This window comes from Ascaphus truei, chromosome 4 (assembly GCF_040206685.1).
Source record: "Ascaphus truei isolate aAscTru1 chromosome 4, aAscTru1.hap1, whole genome shotgun sequence".
NCBI classification, from domain to species: domain Eukaryota; kingdom Metazoa; phylum Chordata; class Amphibia; order Anura; family Ascaphidae; genus Ascaphus; species Ascaphus truei.
This window is the reverse complement of record NC_134486.1, coordinates 347,326,599-347,343,223: the sequence shown is the minus strand read 5'-3', so window position 1 is coordinate 347,343,223 and position 16,625 is coordinate 347,326,599. Positions and strand designations below refer to the sequence as shown.

Sequence of the window (16,625 nt, the reverse complement as noted above, 5' to 3'; positions counted from 1 at the left end):
CAATAGTGGGGAAGTTACTTGAAGGTTTAATATGGGATAATATTCAAGAATACCTAATGGAAAAACAAAATTATTAGTAATAGTCAGCATGGATTCATGAAGGATAGGTTGTGCCAAAATAATTTTATTAGTTTCTTTGAGGAGGTAAATAGAAATTTAGACCAGGGTAATGCAGTTGATATGTTCTACAGCACTTACATTTTGCAAAGGCTTTTCATACGGTTCCACACGAGGTTAGTGTATAAAATAAAGCAAATTCTCAGTAAAATTCGTGCACCTGGATTAAAAACTGGCTGAATGATAAACAACAAAGTTGTCGTAAATGGAATGTTTTCAGGATGGACTCAAGTTGTGAGTAGAGTACCTCAAGGATCAGTACTGGGACCCCTATTTTTTAACTTGTTTATTAATTACCTTGAGGTGGGCATAGATCGCAAAGTCTCCATCTTTGCTGATGACACTAAATGGTGTAAGATATTATAGTAGAATTAGAGCAGGATTTAATTTATCTACAGACGGACTTGGATAGACTGGAAACTTGGGAAGATGACTGGAACTGGCAGACAAGGTTTAATACAAATAAATGTAAGGTTATGCAGTTGTGAAACATTTGAATCGTGACCACAAGGGGTCATTGTAGCTCCAAGGAATTGCACTCAGAGTATACACATAGGGAAAAACATATGTAGAACATATGTTAATGACCATAAATTGGAATGCAAAACCACCTCAAATAAATTCACGAGGTAGTAGCAAGGAGGCCACACGGAAGAATAGCATATGTGTTTAAAAAAAACAATAAACTTTAATTAATAATGCAACCCGACGAAAGACGTGACAATATATACAGTGAGAATTAAAATCCCCAGCGAAAAGACGGAGGCATATGTAGATGGTAGGTATCTCACTGTATACTGTATATTGTTATATATAGCTCAACCCCATTATAGCGCAATCCGCTACAGCGTGGAATCGATGGATAACGCGGTATCAGTGTGGCTCCCGATTTAAAAACATCTCCAAGGGTTTTTTTTTTTTTTTAAATAACATTCAATGTCGTATTGACTTACCTGGCATCTGCAGGCTGCTTCTACACTTACGAACACAGAGGAGGGTCACATGACCCTTCTCTGACCAACCTGACTCTATAAACATACTTAACATCTACTGCACCGACACACTTTATTCGAGCAAATACCCAGTATGTACCTGGCAGATACCTGGAATGCGCCGCTCCTCACCTCTGACAAGCCCCGTTGCATTTGCCTTCCCAGCCTGGGTTCATGCCTGGCTGACGGGCGGCTGATCTGTTAAATGATAATGATTAGGATTTAATAGGCTGCAATGCTTCGCGTGTCTACCAGATGGCATAAATTCATGAATTGTAATGCAGTATATATATATATATACTGTGCAGTATTGCAGCCAGCAGGAATAAAATGCTTCAATCCCTGCCTGGAAAATAACCCAATGTACTCGGGCAGAAAACAGTCACAAACCTCAATACACCCGGGTATACCCGAATTCGTGGGACTAGCCAAGCTCGAATAAAGTGTGTCGCCAGTGTACAGTGGTGGTGCAGTGCAGTAGATGTTAAGTTTATTTATAGAGTGAGAGTCATCACACCTGTGGTGTAGTAGCTAGAGAATTGTACTACCATATGAAACATCATGGGTTCGATTTCTGTATGTGTATTATATCAAATGTATTCACTGTTGGGCTGTCATTGGTCAGAGAAGGGTCATGTGTCTCTCCACTGAGCTCGAAAGTGTAAGTATGCACTGCACATGCACGCAGCCAGATGAAGCAGGGAGAGGCGAGAGCTGCAGAGGCCAGGTAAGTCCTCGTTGATCATGGCAGCCATTTCACGATCCCAGTTAAAACACGATCCCAGTTATAACGTGGTCTCATTCTGCGGCCCCTGAGCACCACGTTATACGGGGTTCAGATGTATATTTTTCCCTATGTGTATACCCTGAGCGCAATTTGTTGGGGCTACAGTGACCCCGTGTGGTCACGATTCAAGTGTTTTTTCTGGTATTGCCTTCCCCTATGCAACAAGTAATCCTTTATTTCTCTAAATTTACGGTAAGTGTTGTGTTACCATGTTAATATTATGCTATTGAGAAACAAGAAAAAACATGTATCTTTCAAATTAAATGGGGATAAATTAGGCAAATCATTGGTGGAGAAAGATATAGGAGTAATTGTAGATAGCAGGCTTAGCCATTGTGCCCAATGTCATGCAGTAGCTGCAACAGCAGATAAAATGTATCTTGCATTAAACAGGAATGGATACAAGCGAAGTAAACATAATTATGCCCCCCTATAAAGCATTGTTAAGACCACACATTGAATACAGAGTATTTTTTGGGGTCCCACTCTATAAAAAAAAACATTATGGAACAAGAAATGGGCAGACAAGAGCCACCAAATTAAATAAAAGGGATGGATAATCTGATTTATGAGGAGAAGCTAGCTAAATAAGATTTGGTTAAATTACAAAAAAGGTGTCTAAGACGGGATATGATAACTACAGCTCAACCCAGTTATAGCGTGATCTGCTACAATGCGGATCCGCATATAATGTGGTGTTAGCGTGGCTCCCGTTTAAAAAAATATATAATTTTTTGTTTGTGGCAAACTTCCAAGATTTGCCATTTCCGGCCACACACAAACACCACACACACACACACACACACACACACACACACACACACACACACACACACACACACACACACACACACACACACACACACACACACACACACACACACACACACACACCATTATTGTTATACTGCATCATTTTTTGTTATTGCATCTGTTCTATATAAATCAATGAATGCATTTAATGGCTCTCTCTCTCTAAATCGGCATACGTTGAAAAAAAAGGCATCAAAATTAAGTAAATACTTGCATTATTACTTTTTTTTTAATACACACCACTTGGTGCAAAATTCCACTAAACAATTAAAATTTTCTTTTCTTTCTTTGATAAATGAAAGTGCTATGATGGGTGTATATCAAGCCTGATTTGGCTTTTAAGCTGACCATAAGAGACACATTTTGAACATGTCTATCTATTTAGCAGGTACAGCATCTGTTTTTTTGGGGGGATCCTGTGCCTAATTAAAAATCAACTGTACTTATTTCTGAAAACAAAAATAGAGGGCACAAGATGTGCATTCTCAAAGAATTCACATGGTTGCACACCACCTAAAAAAATGTTACCTTTATTATGATTCATAAACCATGTGCCACTGTAATGAATATCTATACAGCAATTATAAAGTGTATAGGGTGGGACAGAGTGGTCCAAATCCAATGAGGAGTAACTCAGGTACAAATAGAACCTCAAAAGGAGAGTACTCAACTCAAAGAATAGGGGTATATGATGGCATAAGTATATGGTATGATATTAATAATAATATTAGGAATATATATAAACTAATGGCATCAATGAGGGTTGACGTGACTGCAAATATATAATATACTAATAATGGTGAATCGATGGAATAGGGGACATGTAGCTAATAGATAGTGCTAACATGTACCCCAGTAATAGCCACTTTTGATTAGCAGAAGGAATGGCACTGTAATCTCAATGCATCAATGATGCGGCTAGCTCACATCAAGGAAGGTATAAGCCACACAGCAGTGATAGATAAATCAAACCTCCCAAATAGGGGTTGAATATGGAGTATATATATCACATATATATAATATGAACTATAATAATTCAATAGAACAGACTCCTTGGGATGAGCCCCTCACACACAGCGTTAGCCAAATTGAGGGATTAAATATATTATTAAATGTCACTGAGTCTGTTCTTTTACATCTGCACCTCTACTAAGATATTTGGTACTTGATATACAGTAGCTACTCTTTGCCTGGGCAGTTATTCCTTGGCTCTGTTGTTCAGTAGGCTATTGTAAGGAATCCACTACTGGCTTTGACTATAGCCTTGCAAACCTATGCAGTTGCAAGCTTCCTCTGGCAATCTATGGCACATGTGCTGCTTCTCATTGCAGCTTCTGCCCTGTGCTTCAGCATTGGAGGAATACTCACACACCCTCCTCCTGTGATTCGATCTCCGCCCTTTATATCCTGGGCGTCGGCACTGAACCAGTGCCGAGCATAACTCCTACCTGGGACGTTACTGTCTCTGCCACAAACCGCCCCAGGCCTCTCTCCTAGCGTTCTTACCTTCCAAGTTCCTGAGTATCCAGAGGCCTGTTCCTGTCTCCTGTGATGAAGTGTTGTTGCCAGCACTGGTACCTGCTGCAGTCACTCCTAGCAGTGGTTACCCCTATTTCCTGGTACCTGCTGCATTCACTCCTAGCAGTGGCTACCCCTAGTTTCCTGCGGCCTGCTGCTATCTCTATGCAGTGGCCTGCCTTGGACTTCCGCGCTGAAGCGTTGGTTTCCCCGATGCTGCCCAGTGGTGTACTTCGGCCAGCCTGCTGTCTCCCCCTGCTGAGACCGGCGTCATGGGCCGAGGCCGCTCCTCGCGCAGAGGCCACTCCCGCGCTCACGCTCCTAAGCTGAAGCAGGGAACTCCTGTCTGCCTCTTGCCGATTCCTTGCTACGACTACGACCACCCGGATGTCTTCTATCCTGACCCTGCTTCGGCCATCGATTGTCCTGTCTTCTCCTACCCCGACTTTGGCTTCAATAACGACGATGCTGCCTTTTCCAATCCTGACCCTGCGATGTACGACTACGAACTGCGCACTCCGGATCAGTCTGCGTGGACTAAGGTCGGTGATTATATAACCCCACCTCAGCCCCGCGGTCCGGTCCCGGTTTGTGGCGAGCATCGGCGTAACAGCTTTCAAATACACTGGCGACACACTTTATTCGAGCTTGGCTAGTGCCACGAATTCGGGTATACCCGGGTGTATTGAGGTTTGTGACTGTTTTCTGCCCGAGTACATTGAGTTATTTTCCAAGCAGGGATTGAAGCATTTTATTCCCGCTGGCTGCAATACTGCACAGTATATATATATAAACTGCATTACAATTCATGAATTTATGCCATCTGGTAGACACGCGAAGCATTGCAGCCTATTAAATCCTAATCATTATCATTTAACAGATCAGCCGCCCATCAGCCAGGCATGAACCCAGGCTGGGAAGGCAAATGCAACGGGGCTTGTCAGAGGTTAGGAGTGGCGCATTCCAGGTATCTGCCAGGTACATACCGGGTATTTGCTCGAATAAAGTGTGTCGGTGCAGTAGCTTAATTATGTACTCTGTGCAGCACTGGATTGACTGGTCTAGCTATTAAGGCTCCCAGCAGTATTTTCAGCCTTTCTATTGAACACATACACACACACACACACACAGCAGCATTGGAAAGTGTTAAATACCTGTGGTTTCATGTGTCCCCCTCCTCCCCTGCGTGGGGGTTCCGCTGGGTTCCCTGATCGCGGTGACCATTTTTTTGTCTTCTATTAAATGTTTTATTGCTACCTACACACAGAGAGACAGACACACAGAGACAGACACCCCCCCCCCCCGTGCGCAATGGCTGACCCGTGGTGTCAGATCCCAGCACCCTGCTCTGGGTAAGCACAGCGTTATAACAGGGTTCAGCTGTATATACAAAAATATTCGGGGACAATACAAGGAGCTTTTAAAATAACTATTCATCCCCAGAACAGTACAAATGATGTAAGGTTGGAGGAAAGGAGATTTCACCAACAACAAAGGAAAGGGTTCTTTACAGTAAGTGCAGTTAACATTTTGAATGTATGACCTATGGAGACTGTGATAGCAGGTACAATAGATATCTTCAAAAAAAAGGGTCGGACATCTTTTTAGAAAGAAAAAGTATACAGGGATATACCAAATAAGTTAACATGTTAAGGATGTTTATCCATGTAGTAATCTGAAATATTTGGTGTCAGGGGGGAATTTATTTTTCCATTTATGAGATATCATTAGATGATATTTCACTGGGTTTGTTTCTTTGTTTGCCTTCCTTTGGATCAATATACTGTAAGTACTAATATAGGATAAAGTATCTGTCATCCAAATTTAGCATAGATGAACTTGATGGACGTATGTTTTTTTAAACCTCACCTATAATCTAACTTTGTAACTATGTAACTATGTAAAGTTCTCATGTGCACAAATGCACATGGAAGGCTCAATCATTTTGCCACCAATTTTATCTCTGCTCATTAATGTCACCACGATTGTCCAAAAGCAGCAAACTGCGCATATACACAAGATATTGCTTTCCAATTCCTTTGTTTTATCAGAATTTAAGGTCCTTCTCCCAGGATCAATATCTTAAAAAGTATAGATCAGATATTCATATTGCTTGACATAAGTTGCTAACATCCTTCAAACCATTGGAAATTGCCTTTTTATCTGTAAAAGCGCAAATATCTGTATTGCCTGTACTATATTGAGATTAACTGTCTTGGTAAAGGCTAAATTTTCCATATCCAATTAATCTCTGTTAAACATGCATCATATGCTATCTAATAAAGTTTTTTTTTTTTTTTTAAATGATTTACAGTCTTCCTTGGATACCCAAGTGGTAAGGTGTTTTTGTCTAGAAAGCAATGTTTTCTACATTAGTAGCAGAGTTTAACACACACATGATGGTTAAAATTGTTTTAGATATGATCTTTAGTCAAAATGGTAATTTCCAAAATGAATTCCTGTATGTCTTCAAAACCATGTTGCAAGTCATATCATATTAGCACTGTGTTTCTATCTCTAAATATTCTTGTAGCTGGGGCTTTCCCCCGGTCCACCTCACTCACCTCCACACAGCGTGGGAACGCGATGCCAGTGAAGAGGCGATCGAATCGACGGAGGCTACCGGTGGCTCCCTTAGCAGGGCGTCGCCATCTTAGATATGTTCGCGTATGCGCAGAAGCAGTTGCGCATGCGCAATAGGTGTCCAAGTGCGGCGGCCATCTTGTTACACCCCGCGCATGCACAGGAGGTCCTGAGCGGCGGCCATTACACCCAAAAGCTCTGCCGGGGGACTACAACACCTAACAGCCACTGTGGCTGCTAGATCACATGGCGCAAGCTAGCCAATCGGGCTGCAGCAAACCCCTGTGGCCAGATAAATACTTTTCACATGCTAAGAATCACGTCAGTCGCAGCTGGGACAAGGAAGGGGTAGGTTGTGTGTGCAGGTGTCTGTGGCACCTGCACTAGGCCAGATACCCCCTGTTAGGCCCGACTCCACTTTCAGCATGTGGTTGCTGCAGGAACAGGCCCAGTAGATAGGGACACTGCCCCTGTAGCACCAGTGATAGGGACCAAAATAGGACACAGTTGCATCCTGGCCTCAAGCACAAACCGAGCAGCACACTGCTCACAGTCCAGTGCTCAAAAGCACTCCTCGTTAGTATACTTTCACCATATATAACGTAATAACATCCTTTTGTGAAATCTTGTGTGGGACCAAACACCTGCTACTACAGAGACTATTAAAGGTGGTACAATCCACGCGGGACCCACCCACCATAGGGGCAGTGGCATCGCGGTTCACCACTCTGGATCCGTGGATCCCATCCTACAGCTACAGCGCGCCCGACAGGTACCTAATTCAACAAGTGCACCAATGTACACCTCAGTTCTAGTGGGCAGCACTGACCTACACATTTGGGCGGGGTTGCAACTCGTGGACACTGGGTGGGTGGTTGGGTGCCCAAGGGCCCCATAGGTGTGGGGACTATATCATTGGGGTGTGGGGCACGGTGTGTGATTGTGGCCCTGCGAGGCCTGAGTGGTTCTATATTAATATTAGTTATATGTGTACAGTAAACAGGTTATATTATACAAGTGTGTATTCATTATTGTCCTGCAAGGGGTTATCCCACACTGTTAGGATCCCGCGCAGGTGGAGGCGCTGTCGACCAACGGAACAGGTACACCCTAGGCTCCCAGCAGCAGAGGCTCAGACATCCTTTAAGCTCCAGGTAAAGCAGCACATACACACTAGCCACCATATCTCCCAGGGGGTGGGGGAAAGTGTGCTACATTCTCCAATGACAAAGCATGAAGGGCCAGGATAAACTGCAAACATTGATATTATGCAAGATTAGAGGTATTTGAAACATTTTTTCATTTTATTTCTTCATTGTGTTCTGGGAACTCCTCTCTCTCTCTTTGAATTCTTTTGGGCTAGTTGAGTGGAGACTGAGGCTGCCACTATTTTTCCCCATGCACTGTGATCGTCATAAGAGTTTGTAGAGAATGAATATACTTTTTGTAAATTTCAACATTTTGGACTCTATTAATACAGTACTTTCCAAGCTATTGCATACACATTTTCAATCTGGGAAAAAGAGTTTCCATGGGAACAGAAAGGATTGCATTTTTATTATTATTGAATAACAAAAAAGAAGACAACATTTTATTAACAGAAGGGAACAAACCATGCACTTTTGGCACTAGATTTTTATTTTACTTTTATTAATAATAATTAAAATATATATATATATGTATGTGTGTGTGTGTGTGTGTGTGTGTGTGTGTGTGTGTGTGTGTGTGTGTGTGTGTGTGTGTGTGTGTGTGTGTGTGTGTGTGTGTGTGTATGTGTGTTAGACTTTGTGAATATTGTGGTGCAACAAATAATACCACCTAATAAATATGGGTCTATAATATCTTTATTACAATAACTTGGTTATCCTTGTACTTTTCATATCAGGACTTCAGTTTTATTTTACATACAGATGCAGCCACCAGTATTAGAACGCTTGTACCTGGGAAATTCTGGAAGATTCTGGGGCAGTCTCACAGTAAATGCCTCAACATTTCTGTGAGATTCTTAATGGCCCATCGGATTAACACAGCGGGGAGTCCCTGCAGTCCCATTCAAACTGAAACCCCGCTGTGTTAGTCTTATGGGCCATTAAGAATCTCACAGAAATGTTGCTACAATGTTGAGGAGTGTTGAGGCATTTACTGTGAGACTGCCCCAGAATTTCTCAGTCAAGAGTTCTAATACTGGTGGCTGCATTGTATTATATTTGCAGTGACTGACAATGTGGAGAAGAAAAGCCAGCAATTAATAACATTTACCAGTCAAGGAAGCCACGTGGGAAATTATACTTCTGTTGTAAAGCATATTTAAAAAATCAGGAATCATGCTAACATTTTAGATTAATATTAATGTTGGAGAAAATGTCTTCACTCCTAATAATACTGTACATTTTTTAGGTTTTAAGAAAAAAAAATGACCCTTACCTTCACAGACTGGCAGAGAGCCCTCAAACTGCAATTGAGCATTCAATTTACAGGTTATCATATCATTCCCAACCAATGTGAGCCCTGGGCGGCACCGATATTTTACAAAATCTCCTGAAAAAATAAAGAACACTTTAGGTCTGGCTTTTAAACAGAGAATAAAAGCAGGCTGAAGGATGCATACTTACAGATGTACACTGGCGACACACTTTATTGAAGTGTGGCCAGTTCCGCAAGCCGGGAGATTTCCCGGCTTGCAAGTGGCAGCCCCTCGGCGTGCCGCGCGTCACCGATGCGCGGTCACGCGTCATTGGGTGCCTGCGCCCCCTGCACGCGCGTCCAGGGCTCCCCGAGGGAGCCCTGGTGTCCCGCGATGTGTGGGACGGCGGCAGGGGGTTCCGGGGGACCCGGCGGCGCGCGCCCGGCACCCTCCGGCGCGCGCCAGGTAACTGCTGCGGCCGAGAACGGGCAAATGCTCGAATAAACTCGGCCGCAGCAGTAGCAAGAACGTATTGCCTTCAGCTCCGCGACCACGGCTGCGCCGGACACAGAGGATTATCGCAGAAAGTCTTGCTACATCTGTATACATTTACTATTTTTATATAAAGAAAACAGTTAATATTATTTATTGGGTATACAGCAAAGCTGTGCAAATTTTTTTCCTTGAAGTTTGCAAGCCAAAGAAATGTATCCTTTATGATCCTGTATATACAGCCCTATTTTCAAAATTCTGAAGAAAAATATCCAATGTTTTGGCAAAGAGTTTGAGCAATCGGGCTGTTTGCATTTTGCAATAAAAAAAATATTTGCGAACGTTTTCACAAAGCACATCTGAAGACATTCACACATTAATAGTTTTCAGTGCATACACCCATTGTGGGAAGTATGCAACCTCTATGCTTTTTTTGCCCTGGCCATTCTACAGTAGGTTTTTTTTCCTGTACTGTATGTCATTGTATTCTCTTTATTATGTTTTATGCCTCATCTTAGTAATGTTGGGACAGGTATAGGTCTATATATAAACTAAAACCTTTCCATGCAGTAGAAACCATACCTTGCACCTTATTAAATTAGCAATGGATGTCTGCATGCGGAATGCATGTATGCAAAGGAAACTGTACTTAAGCAACAAAAAGAGTTAATGTCAATCAGCTTAATCAAATTGCAATAAAATGCATTATGCAGCCAGTCAATACTTTACTATGGAGTCAATACTTGTTATTACATAAAATAACACGGTATACAGAATAAAAAATTACATGAAAATACATGAATCTTCCTTAACTAAAACTAAAGTTGTCTTACATTTTAATCTGGTCTGAACTGTTACATACTTCTATCATTTGTATTATCTTTAACTGTGCATGCAATGTCTTGTATATAATGTATATCCTGTTCACTTATGTAACTATGTATTTATAACCATATATTATTTATCATCATAACTCTGTGCCCAGGATATACTTGAAAACGAGAGGTAACTCTCAATGTATTACTTCCTGGTAAAATATTTTATAAATAAATAACAGTGTAAGAGTAAATAGAAAAAGCCAATCTATTTAAGAAAACACAAAACAATTATGCAATACCTATTTCAAAATCATCATCATCTGAAATGATATCAGCCTCTGCCACAGTTGCCGGAGGCTGGCATTTCTTATGTTGGTATGCTGCAAAGGAAAGCAAATATTTACCAATACATCATCGTAAATTTGAAAATATTTGCAAATCTTGATAAATTTCTGTAGTTTGCACATTTTGAACACATAAAAAATGAACACATGCTGATATCATATGTTATGCTCATATTTATGTACACAATGTTTTATTGCCTTATATATCACATAATAAATGTTCCTTTGATTTATAGGCAAATTTGAAAGATGCATATTTTCACATATTTAGATTAACACAAGGACATTTTTTTTTCCAATTGTATAGCTTCATTCTAAAGTTCAAGTTTACACAGACATATTTATTTATTTATATATAATGTAGAGGTATCTGTATTATGCTAGCCGAGCTTAATAATCAAAAACAAATAGATGATACCTTTCTGTGGCTAACAAAATGCTTTTATTTGTGCTTTCGAGATACACTGATCTCTTCTTACGGCAGTGTTACAATAGATAAAGCAAGAAAGTGTTTTACTTAAAAACAGTGCATCCTGGAATGTATCTGTGACTGAAGCCTATCCCTCCCCCCTGTGCAGCACTGTATACACTGTGTGCACTTTATAAATTTATATTTACACACATACACACACACACACACACACACACATACACACTCTTACATCACTAACATTCAGGGACATTTAACACCTTAAGTCATTAATCCGATACTGCACAAGGGGGAGGGATAGGCTTCAGTCACAGATACATTCCAGGATGCAATGCTTTTAAGTACAGATGCAGTGGCCATTATTTTAAGAAATCACAGCGCCGTTTTCGTGTGCGCTGCTGTACTCCACGCACATGAGCGCGGGCAATCGCCCCAGGCACATGTGTTTATTGCGGTTGCTTTGTTTGAATTTCATGGATTGTGTGCAATTAAATGCAATGAAATTAGTGAATTGTAATGTGTATAGTACTGTGCTACTGTGTCAATTTCAGATGTCTAAAAGCCACAACACTAAAATGCCATTTTATGCACTCGCTTGCACTCGCGTCTTAAGGCGGTACGGTTGGAAGCAATCCCGCGCCATGACATGGGTATTCCAAGGTATACACCGCGTGATTTGTTAAAATAATGGCCGCTGCACCTGTAAAATCCATTCTTGCTTTATCCATTGTAACACCGCCGAAAGAAGAGATACGAGTATCTCGAATGCTCGCACAAATAAAAGCATTTCGTCAGCCACAGAACGGTATCGTCTATTTGTTTTTTATTTTATATATACTGTATAATATATATATATATATATATATATATATATATATTTTGTGAGAGAAAGAAAAGACCCCGCATCCGTATGACAAATAAAGGCAACTACAAGACCGACAAGAAAATAGAGATGTAATCATCTATCGGTGGTGCTAAAAGGGCATATAATATTGTAAAAAGAACAAAAGAGCCCCAAAAAAAGCACTCAAGTATGCCTCACATTACAAAACCACATTGTTTATTTGGAAAATGTCACAGAACATAAAGTAAAATTAAAAGCACAGAAAATAAAATACGGCATGGATCCCCTGAAAGGTGCAAACTTGATAGAAACCTCTAATCAGGGAGTAACCCTGAAAAACAATTCAGAAGTCTAATAGACAGATAGATACTGACAAAGTACCTGACAAGGTATATACCACGTAGCTATTAACAGACACAACTCAATAGTTAAGTAAGGTGGCTGATACTGTGGGTAACAGAGTAATGCTGTCTCCCTGGTTCTGGGGACAAGTGTATAGCATAGCAATATCAGCAAGTTAGCAATGAAAACACATAGATACTCACAGAAAAACACACCTTAGTCTGTTACAGCAATAAAAAGCTACTTCACCTTATGTCAGGCACTCAGCAGAGTATATAGAGGAATCAAGGAGCCAAGCTCAAAGCCCATGAGAATGTCCCAAGGGGGGGACAAAACAGGGGACCTTACTTAACAGCCTTACTTAACAGCCACCTTACTTAACTATTGAGTTGTGTCTGTTAATAGCTACGTGGTATATACCTTGTCAGGTACTTTGTCAGTATCTATCTGTCTATTAGACTTCTGAATTGTTTTTCAGGGTTACTCCCTGATTAGAGGTTTCTATCAAGTTTGCACCTTTCAGGGGATCCATGCCGTATTTTATTTTCTGTGCTTTTAATTTTACTTTATGTTCTGTGACATTTTCCAAATAAACAATGTGGTTTTGTAATGTGAGGCATACTTGAGTGCTTTTTTTGGGGCTCTTTTGTTCTTTTTACAATATATATATATATATATATATATATATATATATATAGAAAGGTCAGAAAAGCAGGCATACCAAAGGGTACAAAGATTGTATCCTTTGGTGTGCCTGCTTTTTTGATCTTTCTACAAAGTGCAGTTTATATATATATATATATTGGTTTTGTGTTTATTTTTTCAATACACTTGTTTGTTCAATTCTGTAGTGCTGCCTGCTGATTTTGTTTCCAAACGGTATCGTATTGCTTATTCTTCATTATAGGATCTGCACCCACACCAGTGACTATTATTACGGAGTGCTTTTTCTTCTTTTTCTATGTGATATATATATATATATATATACACATATACAGTGTTCGACAAAACCGGTCGCCTGGTCGTAACGGGCGATAGGATTTAGGCTGCTGGCAACTTACAATTCCCCTGCTCAAAATTTTTTTTCCCCCTGGTCGAAAAAAAAAAAAATCCCTCTACCTCATTAGGCAGACGCATGTTGGCGATCTGTCAGGATTTTTTTTTTGCATGTCAGCACGTCAACGTGGCCTTCGACTCCCTCTATACTGAGATGGCCGCCACGGACCCACAAAGACCGCAAACCTGCGGCCCGATGACCGTGAGCGAGCCAACGGCTGGGACGAGTGTTATTGGCCCTGCAGTGGAGCCTGGGCGGAGCTCAGTGCCACAGCATCCAGCCAAGTTGGGCAACCGGCGGAGAGGGGGCAAAGGCCGATTTCCGCCGGAGGCAGAGGTGAGGTAAGCCAGGGAAGAGACAACAGCTAGTGGGGCAGTGGAGATCCGACTAGGAGCTCCTGTTCCCACGCTGAAGTGTGCACTTGACCGCTGACTAGCAGTGAATCAGTTCCCTATCCCCCCGCAATGTAAAAACCTTGCTGGAACACCGGTACAGAGTTCTTGCAGGTTCTACCATCTTTGGCTATCTGGTGGTCTTGTGTGTGGGGGGAGGAGGGGGGGCAGGGGAGAGTGTGTGTGTGGGGGGGGGGAAGTGTGAGCGTGGGGGGGGGGGGAGAATGTGTGTGCGGGACTACAGAAGTACCCATCCAGTCAGTCATAGTCAGTCACCCACCCAGTCGGTCAACCAGTCATTGACTCAGTCAGTCAGTCACCCAGTCAGTCAGTCAGTCACCCAGTCAGTCAGGCTCTGTGTCTCTGTCTCTCTCTGTGAGGGAGTGCATGGCCAATAATGGTGTAAATAACACCTAGGTCGACTTCATATAGGAATATAGGCAACTTCAAGAGACAGTCTCACAGGTGGACACTCAGTAGTAAACCCACTACTACTTTCACTCAATACAGAGCTTTGTCAGGTGGCACTATATTCCTGTATGAATTCGGCCTAGGTGTTATTTACACCATTATTGGCCATGCATGAGAATTTTCTAACTCTTACCTTGCACTGGTAATCCGGAGGTCTGCACACATTACTGTGTCTACAGTACAGTACCTGGAAGCGGGAGGAAGAGAGGTGGCGAGACGCGGAACAGCTGCTGCTCCCAGCGCGCGGGAGCATTCGTCCCAACGGCTGCTAACTCACCCTGCAGAGAGGAAGACTTTGTGCTACACTTCAGGATAGTGGAACTCCTAAGCGGTCCAGCTTGACACAATTTGTTGGAAGTATTTGTACGCTGTAAGTGGAATTACCTTGATTTTACTTCTACAATTTACAATATATCCTTTTTTACCCCAGTGCGCTTTGTGCATCTTTTTATGTCAAAAGAATGTTTATCAGTTCTTACTAGGAATTTTCAATTTCTTTTTTTAAAAGCGGGGATGGGGTGGAGCTAGGGGGCGGGGCTAGTTGGCGAATAGATTTATTGGTTCAGCGAGTAGATTATATATATATATATATATATGTATATATATATGGGAAAAACAGGAAGAGAGAGCGCACTCCCATAGCATAAAATAGTATTTTAATGAGGGGAGGGGGAGAGGGGGGATAAAAAATGCACTCACAAGGGTACAATAAAAACAAGCATTGTGTGATATAATCACCACCATCCGGTTCGTGTCTGCAGCGTCTTGGGGCAGTCCCAGTATTGCAGTATCAGGATCGTAGTCCCAACAGGTATCCAGGGCAGATAGTATTCAATACAACTGTATTAGAGTCCTGGAAGATGGCTCCGTGTAGTACAGGCTTCTGCAGCAGTTGCGCATGGATCCGTCCGTTCCAGCGCTCGGTGATGACGTCAGTGTCAATGCGTCTGACGTGATGACGCTCCCTGACGCGTTTCGTCACTCTCGGGTAACTTTTTCAACTTGAAAAAGTTACCCGAGAGTGACGAAACGCGTCAGGGAGCGTCATCACGTCAGACGCATTGACACTGACGTCATCACCGAGCGCTGGAACGGACGGATCCATGCGCAACTGCTGCAAAAGCCTGTACTACACGGAGCCATCTTCCAGGACTCTAATACAGTTGTATTGAATACTATCTGCCCTGGATACCTGTTGGGACTACGATCCTGATACTGCAATACTGGGACTGCCCCAAGATGCTGCAGACACGAACCGGATGGTGGTGATTATATCACACAATGCTTGTTTTTATTGTACCCTTGTGAGTGCATTTTTTATCCCCCCTCTCCCCCTCCCCTCATTAAAATACTATTTTACGCTATGGGCGTGCGCTCTCTCTTCCTGTTTTTCCCCTAGATTCACTGTGGACTTGGTTTGACCACACTGAGAGCTGCCGGAGACCCTCCACACAGGAACCAACACCATTACTGGACTTATTTTTGAGGACTGGTTTTTATACATTTTTTTCTCTTATATTATCCATTTATTCCTTTTGTTTCTCTGTTTATTTATTTTTGTCATATATCTATATGTATACAATTATCATATTGTTTTCTGGTTTATAGTTTGATTGATTTGGTTATATATATGTAATTTTTACTATATGGTACATATTAGTTATTATTATTCATTAATTATATTATTTGGTTTATGAACTTTATAGATTTAGCTTAATAGAGGCGCTGCTTTTTTCTTTTATGTATATATATATATATATATATATATATATATATATATATATATATATATATATATATATATATATATATATATATATATATATATATATATATAGTCCATCTTCCCCCCCTTAATCGCAGATCGGGTCCCCTAAGGTGTTCTGGAGTCTGGCTAGGTGTCTCTGTGTGGTGCATACCTACTGGCAACAGGAGGGCCTGAGTCTCCCACGATGACATGGGGGATAACAGGAACAGGTTACTGAGGTGGATGCCTTCATTCTGGTTCAATGGTGCAGCACCTCCATCTATAGTAAGCCCCAGGAATGCGGGGTGGAATCCTTACCACAGAGATTCCCCACAGGGATGAGAGATTCCAGTCTCACACAAGGATTATCTTTAAAAGCAGCAGTCTCTTTATTCTCTTGGGCAGCAGCAGCAGCCGACAGGTACAGTTGATGCACAGTCCACTAACTGTTCTCCCTTGTGATGTTCCCTGACA

At 41.7% G+C, this 16,625-nt stretch overlaps 1 protein-coding gene across 1 annotated transcript in view; it reads right to left on the bottom strand.

Annotated features, from left to right (window-relative positions):
* The window catches only part of CSMD1 (CUB and Sushi multiple domains 1), a 2,556,145-nt gene that overhangs the window by 230,138 nt on the left and 2,309,382 nt on the right, over window positions 1–16,625 (bottom strand). Inside the window, exons 45-46 of the mRNA XM_075598211.1 lie at window positions 10,824–10,904; window positions 9,235–9,348 (exon numbers count right to left, since the gene is read on the bottom strand). Coding sequence (XP_075454326.1) covers window positions 9,235–9,348; window positions 10,824–10,904 — 195 coding nt within the window. The remainder of the gene's footprint in view (window positions 1–9,234; window positions 9,349–10,823; window positions 10,905–16,625) is intronic.